Source organism: Sciurus carolinensis, chromosome 6 (assembly GCF_902686445.1).
Source record: "Sciurus carolinensis chromosome 6, mSciCar1.2, whole genome shotgun sequence".
Taxonomy (NCBI): domain Eukaryota; kingdom Metazoa; phylum Chordata; class Mammalia; order Rodentia; family Sciuridae; genus Sciurus; species Sciurus carolinensis.
In genome coordinates this window covers 146,329,190-146,350,945 of record NC_062218.1, presented here as the reverse complement: position 1 = coordinate 146,350,945, position 21,756 = coordinate 146,329,190, and the positions used below count along the sequence as shown (strand labels likewise).

At 45.0% G+C, this 21,756-nt stretch overlaps 1 protein-coding gene across 4 annotated transcripts in view; it reads left to right on the top strand.

Annotated features, from left to right (window-relative positions):
• Adam19 (ADAM metallopeptidase domain 19) overlaps positions 1 to 21,756 on the top strand; it is an 83,973-nt gene that overhangs the window by 48,227 nt on the left and 13,990 nt on the right. For all 4 annotated transcript variants that reach the window (XR_007109113.1, XM_047555732.1, XM_047555734.1 and 1 more), the window contains 10 exons: positions 1,117 to 1,309; positions 1,973 to 2,038; positions 6,790 to 6,861; positions 10,806 to 10,972; positions 12,840 to 12,924; positions 14,232 to 14,371; positions 16,399 to 16,576; positions 17,754 to 17,843; positions 19,445 to 19,640; positions 21,560 to 21,668. Coding sequence is in view for 3 of the 4 variants with exons in the window: in XM_047555732.1 (XP_047411688.1) it covers positions 1,117 to 1,309; positions 1,973 to 2,038; positions 6,790 to 6,861; positions 10,806 to 10,972; positions 12,840 to 12,924; positions 14,232 to 14,371; positions 16,399 to 16,576; positions 17,754 to 17,843; positions 19,445 to 19,640; positions 21,560 to 21,668 (1,296 nt within the window). In the remaining variant the exon portion in view is untranslated. The remainder of the gene's footprint in view (positions 1 to 1,116; positions 1,310 to 1,972; positions 2,039 to 6,789; positions 6,862 to 10,805; positions 10,973 to 12,839; positions 12,925 to 14,231; positions 14,372 to 16,398; positions 16,577 to 17,753; positions 17,844 to 19,444; positions 19,641 to 21,559; positions 21,669 to 21,756) is intronic.

Sequence of the window (21,756 nt, the reverse complement as noted above, 5' to 3'; positions counted from 1 at the left end):
TTTTCTGTGGAGGATTTGTGGGTCTGTGATTTTGGTATCCTTGGGGAATCTGGAACTAATCTCCATGGCTCCTGAGGGGTGACTGTACTTAAGGACAAGGATCATGTCTACATTACAACTGGAACACAGTTGCAGCTGAGTGAGTGGAAGAATAAAATAAATGAACACATCTTTATTCTGAATTCTAGGCTAAAATCTATGATTAAGGGAAAAAAATTGCCACACAAGCTTGGTTGTGAGTGTCACTTCACTGAACAGCTGCCTCGCTGGCAGGGATCCTTGGGGACTAGCAGGGACATCATCAGTACTGAATTTCTAGCTTTGCTTCCAAGCATCAGGACGCCTGTCTTTCATTTATTTCAGGAGTCCTCATAAGTTAGTAAATTACCATTTTCATTTTAAGGATGAGAAAACTGAGGCTCAGGGTAATTTAGGATGTTTTCTGAGGAGCAAGGAGGCCCAGGTCTCCTCATTGCAGGCCGGTGTGCTTTCTCTGGCCACTGCCTTTTCTGAGTCTATAAAGTTTTGACCTGTGATTATCATCAGCCATGTTTGGTTTGGGAGGCCTTTTAGGATCTTGGTCCTACAGTCCTTTATCAATTTTAACTGTCCTGGGTGTGATTTTTTAATTTGTTTTTCTTTTGCTATGCTGGGGATGGACCCAAGGGGTGCTCAACCACTGAGCTACATGCCCAGCCTTTATTTTTTTGTGCGACAGGGGTCTTGCTGAATTTCCCAGGCTGGCTTTGAACTTGTGATGCTGTTGCCTCAGCTTCCTGGGAAACTGGGATTATAGGAGTACGCCACCGCGTCCAGCTTTTTAAACACCTTCTGACTTTACTAGTTCAGAGAGTCTTAACCGGGAGCCCTGTGGTGAATTTAGGGGGTGCAAAGGCCCGGAGATTGTGTGCCACATCTCAGATTACAAGTGCCTTTCTCTAGAGAGGAGGTCTGAGCTTGCATCAGATCCTCACAAAGGGGTAAACGGCCCCATTATCAGGTGAAGAACCAGTGATCAAAACCAACTGCGCCATGTGCATATGGGCCTATGTAAGGGACTTATCCAGGATCCTGGAAAAAATCTTTGACCAGCAATTCTATTTCTCCTATCAACAGAGGACTGATCATGGTCAGCAGTAACCTCAGCTACATCATCGAGCCCCTTCCTGCTGGTGAGGGCCAACACCTTATTTACAGATCCGAACATCTCAAGCTGCCCCCGGGGAACTGTGGGTTCGAGCATGCCAAGCTCACCACCAGGGACTGGGCCCTTCAGTTTACACACCAGACCAAGAAACGACCTCGCAGGGTGAGTTTCAAGACTCTCTGTGCAGTAGTCAACTCGGGGCTAGGCTTGTCCCCTCTGAGCACCCTTACTTTGCATCCAGGAGTATTTGTAACTTGAAGGAGAATGGCTGAGAAGAAGGGAAGAACTTTCTTTTTATTCGAAGTCACTGTTGAATGTGAGACACCCTCATAAGAGAATAACTGCTTTGGGGGGGAAATACTACTGTTTTAAAAATACTCTGAGATGTTGATTTCAGAAACTGTAAGAAAAAAAAAGTACGCTTCCCCTTTTGAAGTAACCACTTCATTCTGGACACAAAATGTTATTTATGCTGAAAATAGTATGTGGTTTAAAGGTTATTTGGAAACTTGGCTGTCAGCATGTTCCCTCACAGTGTGTTGCCCTCTCTTCTACCTGTGCTAGACAGGTCAGCTCATTATTTTTTTGAGAATAAAGGCCTGGATCCCACATCCCAGAGCACCTCCAGCAATAGCCAAATGGCAGATGGGAGGCGTAGCACGGCGAGACTGATGGCGGCCACAGCCCAGGCTGTCTGTGGTGTCCAAGTGCACAATGAGCAGGAAGGCTCACCGCCAATTCACCAGCTCTGTCTCTCAGCAGGTTTTGAAATGAGGCCAAGTTCACGGTTTCTATAGCTCTGATCTGCTGATATCTCTTCCTTAGATGAAAAGGGAAGATTTACACTCCATGAAGTACGTGGAGCTTTACCTTGTGGCTGACTATGCAGAGGTAAGGGGGCGATGGGTTTCAGCATAGAATCTGCTCTCTTGCCAGGCTTCCGGCTGCTCTGGGGAAATGCTGGCACGTCTATCTTTCTCTGGTGTAGCATATGATTTTTACCTTAAATCTAACCAACTTTTAAAAATTTTTATATTTTTGCCATTTTCAATATAGTTGCTGAGGGTGGGTGGGGACTCAATAAAAGAAGAAAATCTCTCCTAGCTTGATACACCAATCAGAAAGAAAATTGGGGCCATTATCTGGAGTGACATTTCTCAAGTGGGTCTGAAGTCCTTTAGGTTCTGATGTTTATTCTTTGGGGGTCCATGAATCCTCTAGAATTTTTAAAAATTATTTTATAGAGATAATAAATGTACTCTCTGTCATCTGACTGAATACCATTTTCTTGCCCAGGTGTGGGTTCGTTTTTATAACTATGTTGCTATCAAATGAGAACATAAAGCTATGATTCCCAAAATAAGGTTCCCAGATCAGCAGAATCTATAGCACATAGGAACTTGTGGTAAATTCAGATTCTTGAGCCCTTCCCCAGACCTACTGAATTGTAAACTGCTAGGTTGGGGTCCTGTAGTCTATTTAAATAACTCGGTGATTTCTGTGTACAGGAGAGTTATGTAAAGAAATAGCAGGTGTTTGGTCAGGTTTTTGTGTTACTGTGACGAAAATACCCAACATGAATAAGTTAGAGGAGGTAAAGTTTGTTTGGGGCTCAGTTTCAGCAGGTCTCAGTCCATAGGTGGTTGACTTCATTGTTCTGGGTCCAAGGTGACGCAGCACATTATGGAGAAAGAGGCCAGTGAAGGAAAACTGATGGTGGGGTTAGAAAGCAGAGAGAGAGAGAGGAGAGAGAGAGTGAGAGAGAGAGAGAGAGAGAGAGAGAGAGAGAGAGAGAGAGAAGACGACAGGCAGGGGCCTCAGGGAAGATGCACTTTCAGGGCATGCCCCCAGTGACCCACCTCTTTAGCCACATCCCACCTACCTACAGTTACCACCTAGACCATTCAACCAAGAATTAACTGATTAGATTATGTCTCTGAGCGCACTGAGTTGCTTAGGGCCTTGCTAAGTTGCTGAGGCTGGCTCTGAACTCATGATACTCCTGCCTCAGCCTCCTGAGCTGCTCATCATATTTTCCCTGATTATTTCTGCATTAACAGGAGCTTTTGGGGGACACCTCATATCCAAACTGTATCAGCAGGGTAGACTTTAATTTATATTCCTTAGTGGGACAGGCTGTGGAATTTGATGAAAACCACTTGGCTTACTCATTCATTTCCTTTGTTCACCAACAATTCCCTGATTTTCTGTGATGTGCCAAGTACTCAGGATACAGCTTTTGAGAAGTCAGATGCTCCTCTGGTATCATAGAGTTTGTAGCTCAGAAGCTCTGTAGTTCCCTAGTGTGGCAGCCACTGAGATAATCCCTTAGGGAGGTTTCAAGTGCAAGGAGTGGAGGATCCCATGTGGTTGAGGACTTGGGGAGGCTTTTCTGAGGTGGCAATGTTGACGATGACACCTGAAGACTGCATTCAGCCCCATTTGTCTAAATTAACCAGATGCTACTTCCAGTTCTCACTTCTGTGAACTCAGCCATGTAACCCAGCCCAGCTTCTGCCTGCTGGACCGCCATGGCCGGGTGCCCTGTTCTCACGTGGTGTGCTCACCTGGGCTCCCCTGTAGGCAGGGCTCATTACAACTCCCGTCTGTCTTGTACCCCATCCAAATGGGGTTACCAGCTCCCCAGAAGGTCTCCTCTAAGGTGGCTCTACTAGTGCACAATCCCAAAGCCCGGATCCTAAAGCAGAAGCAGGTGGGTAGAGACTGAACTTCAGGCCTAGAGAGTGGCCTTCTGGTGTTAATGGCAGGAAGAGGCCGCCTTTGAACTGTGTTAAAGGACAAGGAGGAGTGCACCAGGCAGAGGAGTGGAGGTGAAGGGCATTCCAGGGAAGGAACATTGTATTCCACTTTGAGAAGAGTTTAACTTTTTAGTAACATCAGTATTGGTTTTTCCAGCAGCATGTGTGTGTGTGTGTGTGTATTTTCATTTTCTCTAGGTCTTTTGCTTCCTCCCAAAGGCAAGTGTGTGTAAAGGATGGGGAGTGGTGTGGGGAACAAAATCAAAAGCCAATTTCAAAGCCAGCCGAGGCTCCCCGCTCTAGCCCCTGCCCTGCAGGAGGGTTGCTGGAAGAGGGCTGAATCCTTTGGAGTCCAGGACACATTTCCATTTAAGCCTTGTATCTAAGATCATCTAATAAAGAGGTCTTGAGCCTTTTTTGTTTTTCAGCCACAGAATCCTTTGTCAAGCAAAAGCCCAATAGTGCAGTATATAAAACCCAGCTGCTCCAGTTGGAAGGAGGGCTGTTTCTCCTTTGCAGCCTTGCAGTCTCCTCAGTGGAAACTTGGAGCAGGATTTTGAATGTATTTATTTCCTGGTGCTGGGATGGAACTGAGGCCCTCGTGCATGCTAGGCAAGTGCACTGCTACGGAGCTACACCCCCAGGGAGGTGCAGGCTTGTACACCCACTAGGCAGGAATGTCCAGCAGCCATAGAAGCAGAGGTGCTGAGACAGGGCAGCCTCGTGGGCTCTGCATCAGGGCAGTGAGTACAGACTATTGGATAGGGACAGGGAGGCATGGCACTCCTGCCTCGAGAGATTGTTGTCACTAGTGGAAATGAGCCAGTGGCTTCCTGCTCCCTGGGCCCAGGTGGGAACTCCTGGGGTGGATCTCAGCATGTTTGCTCCTTAGGTGAGGCGGAAGTCCAGGGAAGCAGCTGAGGGTGTGGCATTCTGGAGGAGACAGGGCAACTGTAAACACAGGTCTGCAAAGGACTTTCCTGATACCCCAGAATGTGGGGTAGCTGAGGAAGGATGGGTACACCGTGCTGTACTTTCCATGTCACCCTAGGAAATGGAAAGTTGAAATATTTTTTCTTTAGCCCAAGGGATTGCAAATCTAGCCTGTGGCCAAATCCAACCCACCCCTCTGGGGATTTTTGTAAACAGTTTTGCTGGAATAGAGCCATGCCCATTGGTTTACCTATTGTCCGTGGCTGCTTTCAAGTTATCAAGGAAGAGCTAAGAAATTGTGACTGAGACAGTAGGGCCCCAAAAGACTGAAATATTTCCTCTCTGGCCCTTTACAGGAAGTTTACTGACTCTTGCTTCAGACTATACTGGACATGATATTCTCCAACTATGGTGGCCTTTTTGGGCCTTATTGTTTGAGGACAGGAGAATATATTTGAAAGACAGTGAAACCTGACCCTGATGTTCTAATAAGTGTTTACTAAATGAATGGAAATGCTACAATACTTTCTGTGCCATGAGGCCAGTTTAGAAATCAGGAGGCCTTCAGGATGGAAATTTCTGGATTAACACTTTGAAAAGGTCAATGTCACAGGGTCTCAGAATTTAACTCTATAGGAAGCAAGGAGGATAGTGAGATCCCCTTCTGATGAGTGACAGTTCCAAGGAAGTCCAGGAATATCCATAATGAGTGGAAGAAAGGAAATCGTTGATTTCTTCCCTGCGTCAGGCTGAGACACAATCCTGGCCCAACAATATCCCAGGGTATTTTATTTGGTGGTTCAATGATTTTTTTTTTTTTTTTGCTTGAATATTCTTGTGGAGTGGGATGAAGGAAGGATGTGAAGGTTTAGATTCGAAGTAACATACGTGGGTCATACCTGTGGTAAATCAAATAGGTACCCAGATTCTTTGTAATGATGGCAGCACTCAGGAGTTGACCATAATTGGCAAATTCAAGTTGCAATTTTAGAAAAATCTTTTCTTTACATTGTTAAGCTTTTCTCCATTATTATAGCTGAAAGAAATCTATCCTTTTGAGGCAGTCAGTAACGGTCCATTCATACTGATACATCATCCTCCTGGTACCCATGGCAGACATTTCTAATCAAGTAGAGGAAAGAGTGCTGTGCTTGATTAGAAATGTCTGGTTTTAGTCTTAATGAAGTCCGAGTTCTCTATAGAAGGCAATGCCAGTTGATCTGAGAGGAGCAGTCTGAAGTCTATTTGCTACTGTCTTATGGTCCTGTTGGTAGCACCCATTCATATGCTCTCCATTGCAGTAATTCGTGTGCATATTTTCTCAGCAAGTTTTCTTAGCCTATTTTATTGGTGTATTCTTTAAATATAGGATATATTATACTAGTTATTTCTGGTCCTTTTACCATTTTAATTGAATCTCCTGTAGTCTAGGACCACAATCTCACACTTCTTTGTGTCCTGCCTGGTGCTAAGAACAGTATCTTGCCCACAGCAATTGTTCAGCAATGGTTTGATCAATGTTGATTGACCACACATAGGGAAGCCTCTTGAGATCTGCGTGATGGTAGATTCATGTTGGGATGATGACTAAGGCACGAGTCAGGTTGATCCCTATTCTAAGCCTCAATGGGAGTTTGCCAGAAGCTTTATAATGTGAAGGGCAGGAAAATAAGATTTACTGCAAGGGTTAGAGGGTAATTCAATTCACTACACAATTACTGCATGCCTGCTATGTGCCCTGCATTTAGCTGGTAGATGGAGATACCAAGATGGATATAGTCCAAGTCCTGTACATCATGAGCTGTTCCTCTGGTGGAGAAGAGAGTTAGATGAAAATGACTTCTCGCAGAAGACAGAATAAAATTAAAAAATTCAAAGACAAGTCACGAGCACAGAAAGGGCCCTGAGAGAGGCTCTGGGGTCTCACCTGGTTCTGTTTGTTTCATGTAGTTTCAGAAGAATCGACAAGACCAGGATGCCACCAAACACAAGCTCATCGAGATCGCCAACTATGTTGATAAGGTGAGACCAGGTGTGTACTTGGAGGGACAGATGCCAACACGACTGAGGGGCCTCAGGACCAGGGATCACGTGCACCTGAGTGCCATCTGCTGCATTGGCCACTCCAGCCAATTTCTGAAAAGGGCCAAGAAGTGCCATCAAGGCTCAGGGTGGTCACAATGAAGCCCTGAATTATGTAACACAAGTAATTCATTATCAGGTTGCAGGGTTTTTGATTTCTGTTTTGCTTTGTTTTAATTTTTAAGGTAGAGGTCTTGGCCTAGATCAATGACTTTTGTTATTTTTGTGTTCCTGGTGGAATTTTATGTCCGTGTCTATGTAAAAGTCCTGTGGAAACAGCCTGCTCTGAGATGAGGTAGGGTGAGCACTGTCCTTCGGAGTCCGTCCTTCACCCTGCAGTGGCTCCCCTGGAGTAGCCCAGTTGAAGAATACCTTAAGGTTTTTGAAGGCTCCTCTCAGGAATAAAGCCCAGCAATTCTTTGACTTAGAGGGGAATTAAGGTAGGTCAGGATGGGAAAGGTTATGGCCTCAAAAATTGAGGAATAGTTTATTTGGAGCCACTCTGCAAAGTCTCCTTCTGTAAAAACTGCCCTAAAATAATTTCTTATCTCTTAGGAAGACTGCAAAATGGTTAACTTTCCTAGGTCAAGACTTTTTACTTTTAAGAACTACTCAAAAAAAATTTTTTTTTTAATTTTTAAATTTAATTTGTTCTAATTAGTTGTACACGACAGTAGAATGCATTTATACATTGTACTAAAGCACACTGTCCTGGGATTTGGAAATACTTTGTATGTGTGAAAGAGGGTACTTGTTATAGTACAGAATGCAGACAAGGTATAGCATCATAGCAGCCTCTCGACAGGCTGACGATCTATGGTTTAAAATGCAGGTTTTGGTTTGTTTGGGGTCACCCATCCTTTGAGGATCTTATAGCATGCCCTGTACAATTTCACAACACTCATAAAATTTTGAAAGTTGAATTCTGGGCCTGCTTAGGGATTCTTGGATCCCAGATCTGAAGGGGATTTTTTTTTTTTTTTCACCTAAAACTGGAAGATGAAGAAGATCTAAAAAATTTTTTAGGCACTAACAAGCAAATTTGGTAGTGTTCTGAGGTCATCAGTTGGGATGACCTCAAAGGCTTTGGAAAGACAGGCCAGTGGCGAGTGGAAGTCAAACACTGACATTTCCTGGAAGGAAGGCCTCGGCAGAGTGCTCTCTCCAGCTCCCTGTTTGCTCAACAGCACCAGTTAAATGATCCTGCAACCCGAACACTCGACATCTGGGAAAACAAGGAAAGCTTGTTTCCCTGGGGAGTTTACAGGAGGCAACCCTGATGTCACCCACATGACATCTGTTGTCCTAGGGACTTGGCAGGTGGGGGACTTGACTTGGCTGCGTCTTGCCTTTGTGAGCACTCTAGCTGGTCTAGGTGATAAAACCAGGGGCACTAATGAAGAATGAAAGGAGTGTATAAGTCAAAAAACTTGAAAAAGAAAAGAAAAAAAAAAAGAAGGTAAAAGAGCAACAGCCACAACCCCCTGACCATAGTTGGAACCCCACGCCTTGCTGGCTAGTCCACTCTGCAAAGCCGCTTGCTTCTCTCCCCAGCAGCTGAGGTTAGTCATTCCCCGAGTGTGTGCATGTGTGTGTAAACACACTCACTTCTCTGAAGTTTGCTGACCCAGCTACTTGAACTGAAGGATTGTTGAACGAAAACTGAGATGAACTGCACTCATGTGCTGAATCATGAGCCCAATCGAAAATATTTTCCCCTCACCCTGAGAAGGCCAAGTCTATTTCTTTTCAAAGCCCCCTAGTGAAGCAAAGTCAAATGAGACTCTGAGCCCTTTATTTTCTGGGGTGAGTGATATGGTATAAAACAGAATAATCAGAATTCCCATAGAAATAAACTGGTACTTTGCAGAATCTGGAGCTCATCTTAAACCACAGTTTCTTGGCGGCAAGTGGATGGTCTGTACCTACTCCAGCACTTTAGCAACCTAGGGTCTTGAGTGGACTCTGGCGTGATGATGTGGGCCCTCATCCTGGCTTCCTTTGTTTATCTGAGCCTCAGGGCTCAGAACATAGAAAGTGCTTAACAAACATTGGCACCTGGGTTATTATTTTTAGCTGGGGTGGTATCTGCAAATTTTGGATTAAAATGGTCTCACCCGTTCACGTGGCTCTTGTGACCTCTTGCATGACTTGGTTTCCTTCTTCTTTATGATTGAATAATAATCCATTGGGTACATATGCCACACTTTCTTTATCCTTTCACAGGCATCTAGGCTGATTGCATCCTTAGCCATTGGGAATAGTACATGGTGTTTTTTATTAAGCCTCTGGCTCAGTAGCCACTAAAATGGATGCATCAAAGAACCCCTGTGAACCCACACCTTCCGGTGGCTTCACTGTAAAGAAAAACCTCCTCCTGCTTATGTGCATACGAGATGAGAGAGCCCATAGCATAGAGGTTAGGTGTGGTTCTAATCTTAAGGAAACCGAGAGGTCTCATTTTCCTAAGTTCAGGATCTCTGGGTTGAACAGAACCCTGAAGATCACCTGGGAGATTTGCAGTCTTGTGTTCACCATCTGTTTATGGAATCCTTGACAAAACCTGAGCATTTGTAGAGAAACCTGTTGGAGTAAGCATGTAGGTCCTCTTATGTGTTATTTTTTTATTTCTAATAATAAAAAATTATTCCCATCTCTTTGTTTATCATATATATTCATTCACTTCCAAACATCAAGCAGATGTCTTACAATAAAAAAATCCATATGTAATTTCATATTTCCACATAAGGAATATTATTCAGTGATAACAAGGAATGAGAAATGATACAGGCTATAACATGAATGAATCTTAAAAACATTATGCTAAGTGAAAGAAGCCAGGCACAAAACCTGTATTGTATGATTCTGTTTATTTAAAAAAAAAAGAAAGAAAGAAAGAAAGAAAAGAAAGTTTCAGAACAGGTCAATCTGTGGAGACAGAAAGTAGATTAATGGTTATCTGGAACTGGGGATTAGATTGGGGCATGACTATAAATGGACATGAGGACTTTGCTGGCATGAAGAAAATATTCTAAAACTGGAATATGATGATAGCTTTATAACTTGGTAGAGCTTAATAAAAACTATTGAGTTATATTCTTGAAATAGGTGTGTTTTATGGCATGTAAATTATACCTCAGCAAAGTTCTTTTTTTTTGTACCAGGGATTCAGGGATTGAATCCAAGGGACACTTAAGCACTGAGCCACATCCCCATCCTTTTTTATTTTTTATTTAGAAACAGGGCCTCTCTAAGTTGCTGAGGTTGACCTCGAACTTGCAATCCTTCTGCCTAGGCCTCCCAAGTGCTGGGATTATAGGCATGCACCACCCGACCCAGACAGTAAAGTTTTTTTTTTTTTTTTTTTTTTTTAAGTTCATACACAAGAATTCTTTTAGATACATATAAAAAAGATAAAGGGAGAGAAAATAGTGCACACAACCAGGACAAGGGTGGATATTGCAGAAGCCAGCAGAGCTCAGCTCTGAGCTTACTCATGACCAGCTTTGTTGGGAAAACTTTTCTCCAGTTTTAGTATGAAATTTGTCTTCCTGCCTGTGCTGCCAGAGACCCGAGCCCTTCTGGAGGATCAAGCATAGAAATACTGATTCTTTTCACCCACGATCGCCCTGCACATAGTTGAAGTAATGGCACGTTCGACTTAAGTCTCCTCTTCGCTATGCAAAGACTCCCCAGTTCTGCCACTAGAATATTATGCATCTCTCTCAGAATCTCTTTCACCTTCTGGACTGTGTCGAGAATACCTGTCCCTGCTCCCCTGGAGCCCTGAGCAGACGAGAGGCCTGGCCTGTAAACTCTGAGGCCACGCAGAGGCTGATAAATCCCGCGTGGCATTGACAGTTGTCTTTCCGGTGTCTTTTCAGTTTTACCGATCCTTGAACATTCGGATTGCTCTCGTGGGCTTGGAGGTGTGGACTCACGGGAACTTGTGTGAAGTCTCAGAGAATCCGTACTCGACCCTCTGGTCCTTTCTTAGTTGGAGGCGCAAGCTGCTCACCCAGAAGAAGCATGACAATGCTCAGCTGATCACGTAGGTAGCTTTTCCCACGTGTGCGGCCTGGGCTTTGGCTGTGACGCCTCTGCCCACAGTGCGTGTTCAGAGCCTCCCTTTCTCTCCCCAGCGGTGAGTGTTGGTTGGACAGGGATCCTGCTGGCTCCCAGGTCCAGATCATCGGGCATTTCTCAGACTCTGTTGTACCCAGCACACCTCAGAATATATTAAAAAACCTAAGAGCCATAATGGTTCTATGAAGTGGTTACTGTCTACCTGAGAAAATTAGCCTTGTGCACAACCAGTTGGGTGGCTGAACCTACTGGCTGTTGGGAGAGACAGACAGTTGGTCATGGCCACCTTGAGACACACTTTGATCTAGGATATGAGCTCTTCTCTCACCACAGGTATAGGAGAGGGGCTTTCTGGGTCATCCTTCTCTGGCTTTCCAGAGGGGCTCAGAGTGCCTGAGATGGTCAAGGTGGCAGAGAGTGTGAACACTGTGTGCTTTGGTGGGAGCAAGACACTGGGGAGGGACTGTTTTGGGTTTCATCAGTCCTGCAGAAAGAAGGGCAGACACTGCTGGGGTTGTGGTGGTATGTGACTGTCCCCTGAAGGTGATCATTTATTAGTGTTGGCTTCCAAAGATATTTTGAGGCAATTACAACAAAGGACATGTAGATAATAAAGCCCTTTTTCTTCAGTTCCCTAAATGTAACTCTGAGTCAATAATCATTTAAACCTTGATTTTCCTTTTAGAAGACACCAGAAAGTAATGGTCCCAAAGACCTGGGCTATGAGAGGTGACTTCACAACAGAACATACATCTGGGAAGAGTCTTTGGTTACCAAAACTTTTGCCTGAGCTTTGGAAGCACACACCTATTTTGGGGAAGACTTTAAATCTAGGTCTCCAGTTGGACTTCCTCAGAACCATGTCCAAGTTTTTAAAATACCAAGTAGGGCTTCCTTCATATAGATTGCATATATTTAGCATATTCCTTTGCAGATTGTCTCCCTGAATGTAAGTCTGCCTTGAATTCAACAAACGTTTGTTAAGCACCCACCATGTGCGAGATTCTGTGCTCAGTTCTAGTGGTTCCAAAATAAACCAGATAGTCTCACTCTCAGATTCCAAGTTCTAGATAAGAAGACAAACGTGGAGATAAGCACCATAATGCATTTCCATAGAGATTACAAGTAGATTACATTTTTGTGGCATGCCCCAAAACACTGGTGTTTCTTGTATTCCTTCTTGCCTACCCAGATGTATACAGCTAAGAGAGGGAGGTATTAAAACTGGGCACAGAGCTGGCTGTGGGCAGATTAGGATCATAATTGCAAAACAAAGGTGGAAACAGCTCATCTTTGCACCCAGCTGTGCTTTCTGGATTCCTGATGGGACACAGCTGTTTCCTTGACCCCAGAGCCCTGGAGAATGAAGCGGCAGCCCACAGCTGCTGCCCAATCTCCCCTCCCCTAGGCCCCCCAAGGCGTGTGCCACAGAGCAGGGGCAGGGCCTGGGACCCGGGCAGCTGGGGGAAGTGGGCATGATTCACTTCAGCATCAGGCCCTGCACCACCTTCCCATCCGCTCCTCCTCTGACCTTTTCCTGTGCAGCGGGAATGGAATGGAGCTCTAAGCCCTGCCTGTTTCCTTCCTGGGAATTGACCGTGGGCACATTGTGGGGAAAGTGACCTTTCGCTCAATCTGTTTCTCTGAAGCAGTGAGTGAGTAGGTGAGAGGAAGCGAGAGGTGCGGTGACCTAAAGTTGTCCAGATGGCCAGGATACCAGGGCCCCTCCCCTTGGGAATGAGCTGGGAATGTCAGCGAGGCCACCTGCTCCTGCGCACATAGGAACCGCCCTGCCAGCCCCCGCCTGAGTCTCCTCTCTCTCCTTCCTACAGAGGCATGTCCTTCCACGGCACTACCATTGGCCTGGCCCCGCTCATGGCCATGTGCTCTGTGTACCAGTCTGGAGGGGTCAACATGGTGAGTCTCAGCCAATACATGGGTGCCACAGACATTAATAAAACTTCCTCCAAAGACAGGAGGTCATCTTTTAAGAAACAATCTTATGTTTTCTGTTGCAAAAGTGGAAAGCTTTGACACCAAGAAGGGCAATTGTTTTAAATGAAGTCGTTTAATTCTCAGGGGTGAATCTGCATTTTTGATTTTCAGGCTCAGGAGAGGTCTGGAGAGATTGCATGAGTCCATCCTCAGGGGCCGGGGGATCGTAGGAAGATAGATATTAAAGTGCTTTTTATCTCACATCTTGCATTGTTAGGTTTGTCATTATGAAACAAGAGCCTGTCTCAAAGTCATGATTAGGAAAATTCTGTTGAAAGTCTCTCTGACATTGGGAGAGGGTTCTGACTACTCATTTCTAACCTGCGAGTGGATATCAGGAAGCCTGCTGTCCATCTGTTTGTCCATCCCTCCACCCATCCTGTATTTATTTATTGACATAAAAGTTAAAAATCCTTGATCTAGAGTCAGAAGTGATTAGTTTCAAACAGCAGCCATGTGACTTGGGATGAGTAAATAGGTGTCCTCAGTTGTAAAAATAAAGATAACTATGGTTTATAATATTTGGATAAGAATGGAAATTAGATGTAACCAACACATATGTGTTTAATAAATCTTTTTGCTGCTTCTGTTTTGTTTGTTTTGAGATAGGGTTCACTCTGTCGCCTAGTCTGGCCTCCAACTCCTGGGCTCAAGCCATCCTCCCACCTCAGCCTCCTGAGTAGCTGGGGCTACAGGTGCCCACAACTGTGCCAGCTCTGTTTGTTTTCTTCCTATTTCTTTAGCTTTTGCTTTTGAGGATTAAGTGGCACATGCTGCACAGGAGCTGTGTCTGGGATGTGTCTCTCTCATGGGGTGCTCTCAGAAGACACTGAGCCAAGTGTACGCTACGATTGGCCCAAGGCAGGGTTTCCAGGTCAATTGCCCTACATCCTGAAGAGGTACATAGGTTAAGAGGAAGAATGGGAGGAAATCCTTCTCTTCCATTTATTCAGAAAACACTGGGAATTTTGGTCTGAGAATTCATGAATGGGTCAGACATGGTCTGCAACTTTTAAGAACTCAGGAAACAGGGACTTTTAAGCATTTGATTTCCTAATAATGACAGTGGCTCTAGATTTGCTGATGAAAGCAGGTATGGAAAGCCTCATGCTCAGTTGTTGGGGAATCAATAGGGAGTCACAAGGCTCTGGCAAGGAAAAGACAGAGATGGGGCGAGTAGGAGCTGTCCCCTTGACCTTGGCTTTGACCTGAACGCTCTCCCTGAACAGGACCACTCTGAAAATGCCATTGGTGTGGCTGCCACCATGGCCCATGAGATGGGCCACAACTTTGGTATGAGCCATGATTCTGCAGATTGCTGCTCGGCCAGTGCAGCTGATGGTGGGTGCATCATGGCAGCCGCCACTGGGTGAGTCAACAGGAAGGGTGAGGATGGGGAGGAGCGCCATGCGTGCACAGCCAGGACGACCCAAGTTTTCCTCCCAGCTGGTCCCAGAGAACCTCTGTTAAACCTCTGGTGGGGCCTTAGCAGAGAATGTGGTTTTTACCACAAAGAATTTGGAAGAGGACCAAAAAGGCCAGTGTTTAGAAGGAGCACTAGGTTCCTGGTAGGAGGTCCAGTGTTGGTGGAACCCTAGATACACTTAATTTCTGTTTTAAGGTCTTCAACTACAAAATTGACCTGACCACACATGTCATTTATCCCTTCTGAAGTTTTGATGAGGACCCATTGTGATCACAGCCTTAGCCTTTGGTCCTTCCATCCCAAAGGAATTCAGTGCATTACATTCCAGACTTTGCTTCAAAGCTCTGAGGTAGCTTCCAGAACAAATAGAAGGAAGGGGACCATCTACATACCCCACAGTGATTCTTCAGGGAATTCACAAGTTGTGACCCATGAGGAATAAAGACAAAGCAGCTGTATCTCCCTGAAGTTGGGAGGGATTTTCTAAACCAGAACCTTTGAAAGAGGACTTCTCTTTAAGCGTCTAGACATGGAGTTATATGTTTGGGTTCTTCCAGGACCAAAGTCACTCATTGGAGGGCATCATGGTGGATCTTATGTTTCTCCCCATAAACTGTTAGTCTACTATGCTTTTTAGAGAATGGTGTTTCAGTGTCTCCGAGAGGAAACGCTGTTTTCTTGGAGCTCTGGTGTCTGATGTTTGTTCGTCCCTTCTCAACCGTGTCACAGAGGGATGATGTTGAATAGAGGCTACGACACCACAGATCATGCTCAGCTCCCATGACCTCAAAAGGAAATTCACCCCTTTCTCTTCCAATCCCAAAGTAGTATCTGTAGACAAATGGTTGAGAGTTATAATTATTACTACTCCAATTTCTTTTTATCCAATTTGTTGATATTCATTACTACTCCAATTTGTTTTTACCCCATTTGTACAAATTTTGATAGTTTAACAACTAGTAACATTCCTTACTACTGAAGGAAACCCTTCTGTGCTTCACCTTTAATTGGCTAAGAGAATTGGGAGCAGGTAACCATCCCTTTGTGGACCTAAATTGTGGCACAGTAGCTTTCCCTTGTTGGCAGGGGACACATCCAAGACTTTCCAGATGCCTGAAATCACATATCATACCAAACATTTTATATCCTGTGTTTTTTCCTGCATATACATCCCTATGCTAAAGTTTAATTTATAAAGTTGGTACAGAAAGATCAAAAACAATAACTATATTGTTATAATATAACTATTAAACAATAACTATTATTATTATTAAATAATAATAATAATAAAGTAGAACAATGATAACAATGTTATCTAATAAAATTCATTTAAAACTTATAAAGTATTTATTTCTGGAATTTTCCATTTAATATTTCCAGACCACAATTAGTTTCAGGTAACTGAAATCATGAAAAGCAAAATTTCAGAGGAGGGAGAACTGCTATACTTTCATTTTTTTTTTTCCCTACCAGCAGGGAACCCAGGAACTTCCATGCTCTTGTAAGATAAAGAGCACATTTGTGAGTTGGCTAGTTTAATATGAAGTTTGCTTTGCACCCGTATTACTAGCCCATGAAAAAATCTAACCTGGGATCTTGACCTTTTTTGGCCTGTTCCTGTGTCACGAAGAATACCCATCTGATATCAGCTTCAGTAAAATTTTGGGTTGGGTGATATTTTGTCAGCTTTAAAGCCTGTGTAAGGCGGGCCTTACCCTTTACTTATTGCAGCTGCCTCATATGAAGGCAGAAATTGCTGTTCTGATTCTCAAATACCTTTTCCATACAGAATAAGAAAAATAAAACCTTACGGCGTGGTTGGTATTTCATGATTAAGGATGAAAGAATTCTCAGTCAATGTGTCTGCACGTTCTAAGGGGGCAAAATGCATGTGTGTGGGTCTGTGTCCTGGTGGAATCGGCCTCTTGGGGAGCAGACTCCCAGCCAATTCCAGCCTTGTCCTCCACCAGACACCCCTTCCCCCGAGTGTTCAATGGATGCAACAGGAGGGAGCTGGACAGGTATCTGCAGTCAGGCGGTGGCATGTGTCTTTCCAACATGCCGGACACGAAGACGCTGTACGGAGGCCGGAGGTGTGGGAACGGGTACCTGGAAGACGGAGAAGAGTGCGACTGTGGAGAGGAAGAGGTACACATTCAATGGTGCAAGGGGGAGGGAAGCATTCACCTTGGCTTCAAAGCTCAAGGTCAGAAGAGAATGCAGTGAAGAATTTCTGCTGCATAGGCACTTCCTGCACATGACTATCCAAGACATGTAAGGTGTGGACAGAAGCTTTCCAGGTGGACTGCTTCTGCAGCCTCTCTGTTGGCCGTTGAGCTATTTGGGTCCAAGATCAGGGTGGCGCTGCCTTTGTGAGCATCTGGTCAAACCAGAAACCACGACCCTGTGGTATGTGGTCTCTCTCTTCCCCAGCGGCCTCTGTGGCCCTCCAGCTGCACTGAATTTATTCTGGAGGCTGCACAGCTGGGTACATGAACTTGAACATGAGCCTTAGGAGGATGCTTAAAATAACAAGCCCGTGCTGTTTAGCCTGGAGAAGAGATGATTGAAAGGGGATGGAGGAAGTGCCGGCCAGGCTGGGAAGGGCCGCGAAGAGGAAGAAGGGGCAGCAGGCTTTGTGTATAAGCTCCTTCCTTCCTTCTCATCTTCAAAGTGAGGATGGAAGGCACGCAGCCCAGCCCTGTCATTTTTAACAGAAGCATGTTGTTCTGCAAAAAAGCAGAACTGGGTTGTTTCATCTCTATTTTTTAGAAAGATAGAAATATGTCAGCTAACGTTCAATCACTGGGGAAGAACGCAGGAGTAACAGTACATGATAGAGGTCAGAGTGAGGGTCTGTGTATGTGGAAAAATCTGATTCTATAACCTCCTCGGCGGTGGGCTATTCTTTTTAAAATATGAGCATATAACTCTTGGAAATTAAAGATGGTGTCACCCTTCACTATCATGAGCTCAGAGAGATGAGCCCAGACCCTTCAGAAAGGAGGGAGTTGTATTAAAAGCAGTGCAAATACTACGATTTTTGTAAAATAAACTGTAACCGCACACATACATGTGTAGGGAAATGCCTGGGAAAATATTCGCACTCAAAATATTGGGCGTCTCAGTGGTGTCGCTGAGGATTGTGGGTAGGTGTACATTCTGTGATAGGTGCACATTATCCGGATGATAAAGCTGTCGAGTGATGTTTTGGTAAGGAATTCTAGGGAGCAGGGGATCGGGGTTCACGGGGCAGGGCTGGGGCTGGGGCAGGTGGCAAAGGGCCCCCTGCGGCCCAGAGACTCACGCCCCGCATCCTCCCTAGGAATGTAACAACCCCTGCTGCAACGCCTCCAACTGCACCCTGAGGGAAGGCGCCGAGTGCGCCCATGGCTCCTGCTGCCACCAGTGCAAGGTAAGCGCACCTGACCCGACACGTGGCAGCTCTGCTGGGGCAGGTGGCTGGGCGGGCTTCAGCTGCCATCCCAGGGGAGTGTGGTATCATTGTTAAGGAACTGGGATTTGAACCAGGCAAGCTGGCTTCTGGGAGGCTCCTCTTTGCATCCACCCTGCTCCTGGTTGGTAGAGGTGTGTGTGCCCTGCGGCTTCCCCTCCACACACCGCCCCCCGCAGTGTGGGGCCGCTGTCTTCCAGCAAGTAGTGTGGCCTGAGAGTGGCCTGCAAAGGGGCCCGATTGCCTTCTCTCCTGGCAGGACCTCGTGGTTGATGTGGTGTCACTCCGGAGCAAGGGAGGGCTTTATCCTCAAGTTTTCTTGCCTGTCTCAGGGGTAATTTGCCAGCCTTCTGGTGTGACCTGGTGTCCCCCAGGGAGGTTGTGCTGGATCATGTCATTCCAGCCTTGGATCTAGGCCTAAGAATAAGCATGAAGTGTGACCATTTCATTCAGTCCCAGGATTTCAGTCTGAGACTCACAAAGCATTCCTGGTGTCTGAGGTCTTGACTTCAAGCCCTGGATGTGTGATTTGGGGAAACTTATTAACTGAGTCTTGGTTCTTTATCAGTATTAATAACACTGATCACCCAGGGGGCTGTTAGACTCAAGTTGAACCAGGCATGGTGGTGCATGCCTATAATTCCAGCAAGTCAGGAGGTTGAGGCAGGAGGATCACAAGTTTGAGGCTAGCCTCAACAACTTAGCAAGACCTTAAGCAACTTAGTGAAACCCTGTCTCAAAATAGAAAATAAAAAGGGCTGGGAATGTGGTTCAGTGGTTAAGCACCCCTGAATTCAATATCCAGTGCCAAAAATAAAAATAAAAAAACAACTCAAGTAGAAGCTCAGGTTTTACTGTCTTCATGACATGTGCTATTACTACCAAGTTATTTGATCTGCAGCATGGGGTAAATAGCAGAACCTAGCTTATGGATTAGCACACGGATCAGACGAGTTAAGTGTATGTAACATACGTAGCCCAGTTCCTGGCTCCATTCTGGGAAGGTATTATTGCTGGAATGCTTCATCAATTCAAAGATGTTATGTGAATGCCGTGTACGCGTGTGCATATGTGTGTGTGTGTGTGTGTGTGTGTGTGTGTATTAGGAGACCTGGCTTCTCTACCTTGACTAACTGTGAGACACTGGATAAATTGTTTCATCTCTTTAAACCTCAGGTTTCATCGTCTGTAAAACAGGGATCAAGTGTCTTACCTAGGACTATCAGGGAAACAAAATGAGCTAATACTGGCAGTGGGCACTTGGGTGGGAGCCGCATGAAGTTTGCTGTTGTTAATGAATGACATAGTAAGCTGTAAAGTGGTAGCTCTTTCTCCTTAAGAGGGCTGCAGAGAGGAAGTGAGCGAGCACCTTGAAACTCTGAAGTCACTGTTCACATCAGAAGGATGGGGAGGGCTGGAGTTCACAGGGTCCTGGAAAAAGCCTGTGATAGGATGGCAGGGTGGGAACGGGCTGTTGCGCAAGAGCGATGCTCACAAGCCCTGGCTGTCGGGCGGAGGGCAAGCAAGACAATGACCGTTTCTCCCCTCTCGTTCACATTCAGCTCCTGGCCCCTGGCACCCTGTGCCGGGAGCAGGCGCGACAGTGCGACCTCCCGGAGTACTGCACGGGCAAGTCCCCCCACTGCCCCACCAACTTCTACCAGATGGACGGCACCCCCTGCGAGGGCGGCCAGGCTTACTGCTACAACGGCATGTGCCTCACCTACCAGGAGCAGTGCCAGCAGCTCTGGGGTCCTGGTAAGGGCTCTCCGGGGAGCTCAGCCCTTCTCTCCAGCAGAAGCTCAGAACCAACTCCCCCGCCGGTCACTCGGGTGGCTTCTGAACACCCCTGGATGCCACCTCTCTCGTGGCCTGGTCTCTGGGTGGAGTTCAGGGAGATCGAGTGGACAGCATTCTTCCCAGACCCTCCTTGCTTCTAGTTCTCAGAGGGGACAAGCGGGTGTCAATAATCCAAAAGGAAAAAGGAACAGATGATGGAGATAGAAAAGCAAAACAGCCCCTAAGCTATGGAGAGTTTTTAACCCCAGTCATATTAAAGGAAAACAAATTAGAACTGTTACCAGATGGAATTGCTCATGTATCAGATTGTAAAGATGAAGTTAGTGTAATAGAATGATGATCATGATAATAATATAACAACAGTGATCGCAAAAGAGTGTTACGGAGGATGTGAAAGAAGCAGATAGGTAAATCCCCATGGAAAGCAATTTGGAGATATCAACATTTTTTTTTTCAGTACAGATGCAATTTTTTATTATTTTTTATTTTTACAGACTGCATTTGGATTCATTGCACACAAATGGAATACATCTTTTTATTTCTATGGTTGTGCATGATGTAGATTCATACCATTCATGTAATCAACATGTATATAGGATAATGATGTCTGTCTCATTCCACCATCTTTCGTACCTACTCCCTCTCATTTCCCTCTACGTAATCTAAAATTTCTCCATTCTTTTCTCACCCCCATTATATATCATCATCCACATAGCAGAGAAAACATTCGGCCTTTGGTTTGTGGGGATTGGCTTATTTCACTTAGCATGATATTCTCCAATTCCATCCATTTATATGCAAATGCAATAATATTGTTCTTCTTTATGGCTGAATAATATTCCATTGTGTATTTATACCACAGTTTCTTTATCCATTCATCTGTTGAAGGGCATCTAGGTTAGTTCCACAATCTAGTTATTTTGAATTGAGCTGCTATGAACATTGATGTGGCTGTGTTACTGTATTAGGTTAATTTTAAGTCCTTTGAGTATAAACCGAGGAGTGGGATAAGTGGGTCAAAAGGTGAGTCCATTCCAAGTTTTCTGAGGATTCTCCACACTGCTTTCCAGAGTGGCTGCACCAATTTACACCTCCCACCAGCAATGTGCAAGTGTGCCTTTTCCCCCACATTCAACATTTTAAATGCACTTATTGGGCCCATCAGTTCCACTGCTGGGAAACAGCCTAGGGCCTACCCTTGTACTTGCTTATCTATATGAAGATAAATTTACAAAGGTGTTTATGGCACTGTTAGTTACAGCATTAACAACTTTAATGTCCTTTAAGAGGAATATATTAAACTAATTCTGATAAGTTCATACAATGGAAAGCTATACAGCTCTGCATGGTGAATAAAATCATCTTCCACAATAAATGAACTAAAAATGCTAGATATAGAACACTGGATACAACAAACTTCCATTCTTTATTGGATGGATTTTCTCTAGAAGATATATGTGAAATTGTACCTAGGAGACACATAAAACAGAGAAAAAATGATCTCTGAAAATAAACTGTTAATAATTATTGCTTTTCCAGGATACTGGATGGATGGTAAAATTCCAAAGCCATGCTGTATCTTTATACTTTTGTGCATATATTATTTTTTTTAAATCCTAAAATAAATACTTCTTCATTAGAGACAGTCCTAGCACACAGACTCCCACAGATGTAAATCCTCAGTGGAGCATGAAAATGGATATCAGACATTTTCTCTGAATCGGTCTTGATGTGAAATGGGAATGAAGAGCACAGGAAGAGGCTGAGATTCCCTCCCCCAAAACATCCTTAACCTCATGATTTCGCCAAAGGCTAGCTGTGCCCTGGAGGCTTCTGGCAGCTAGTGTATTGACAGATGTTGTTTCTTGCACACCCAGGAGCCCGGCCTGCCCCTGACCTGTGCTTTGAGAAGGTGAATGTGGCAGGAGACACCTTTGGAAACTGCGGGAAGGACATGAACGGTGAACACAAGAAGTGCAACATGAGGTGATGAGCAGCACAGACCCCTGACGTGAGGAGCCGCAGAGTCACGCTCGCTCTGTCGACTTGCTCCACCCAGCTCAGCAGAGCCCTG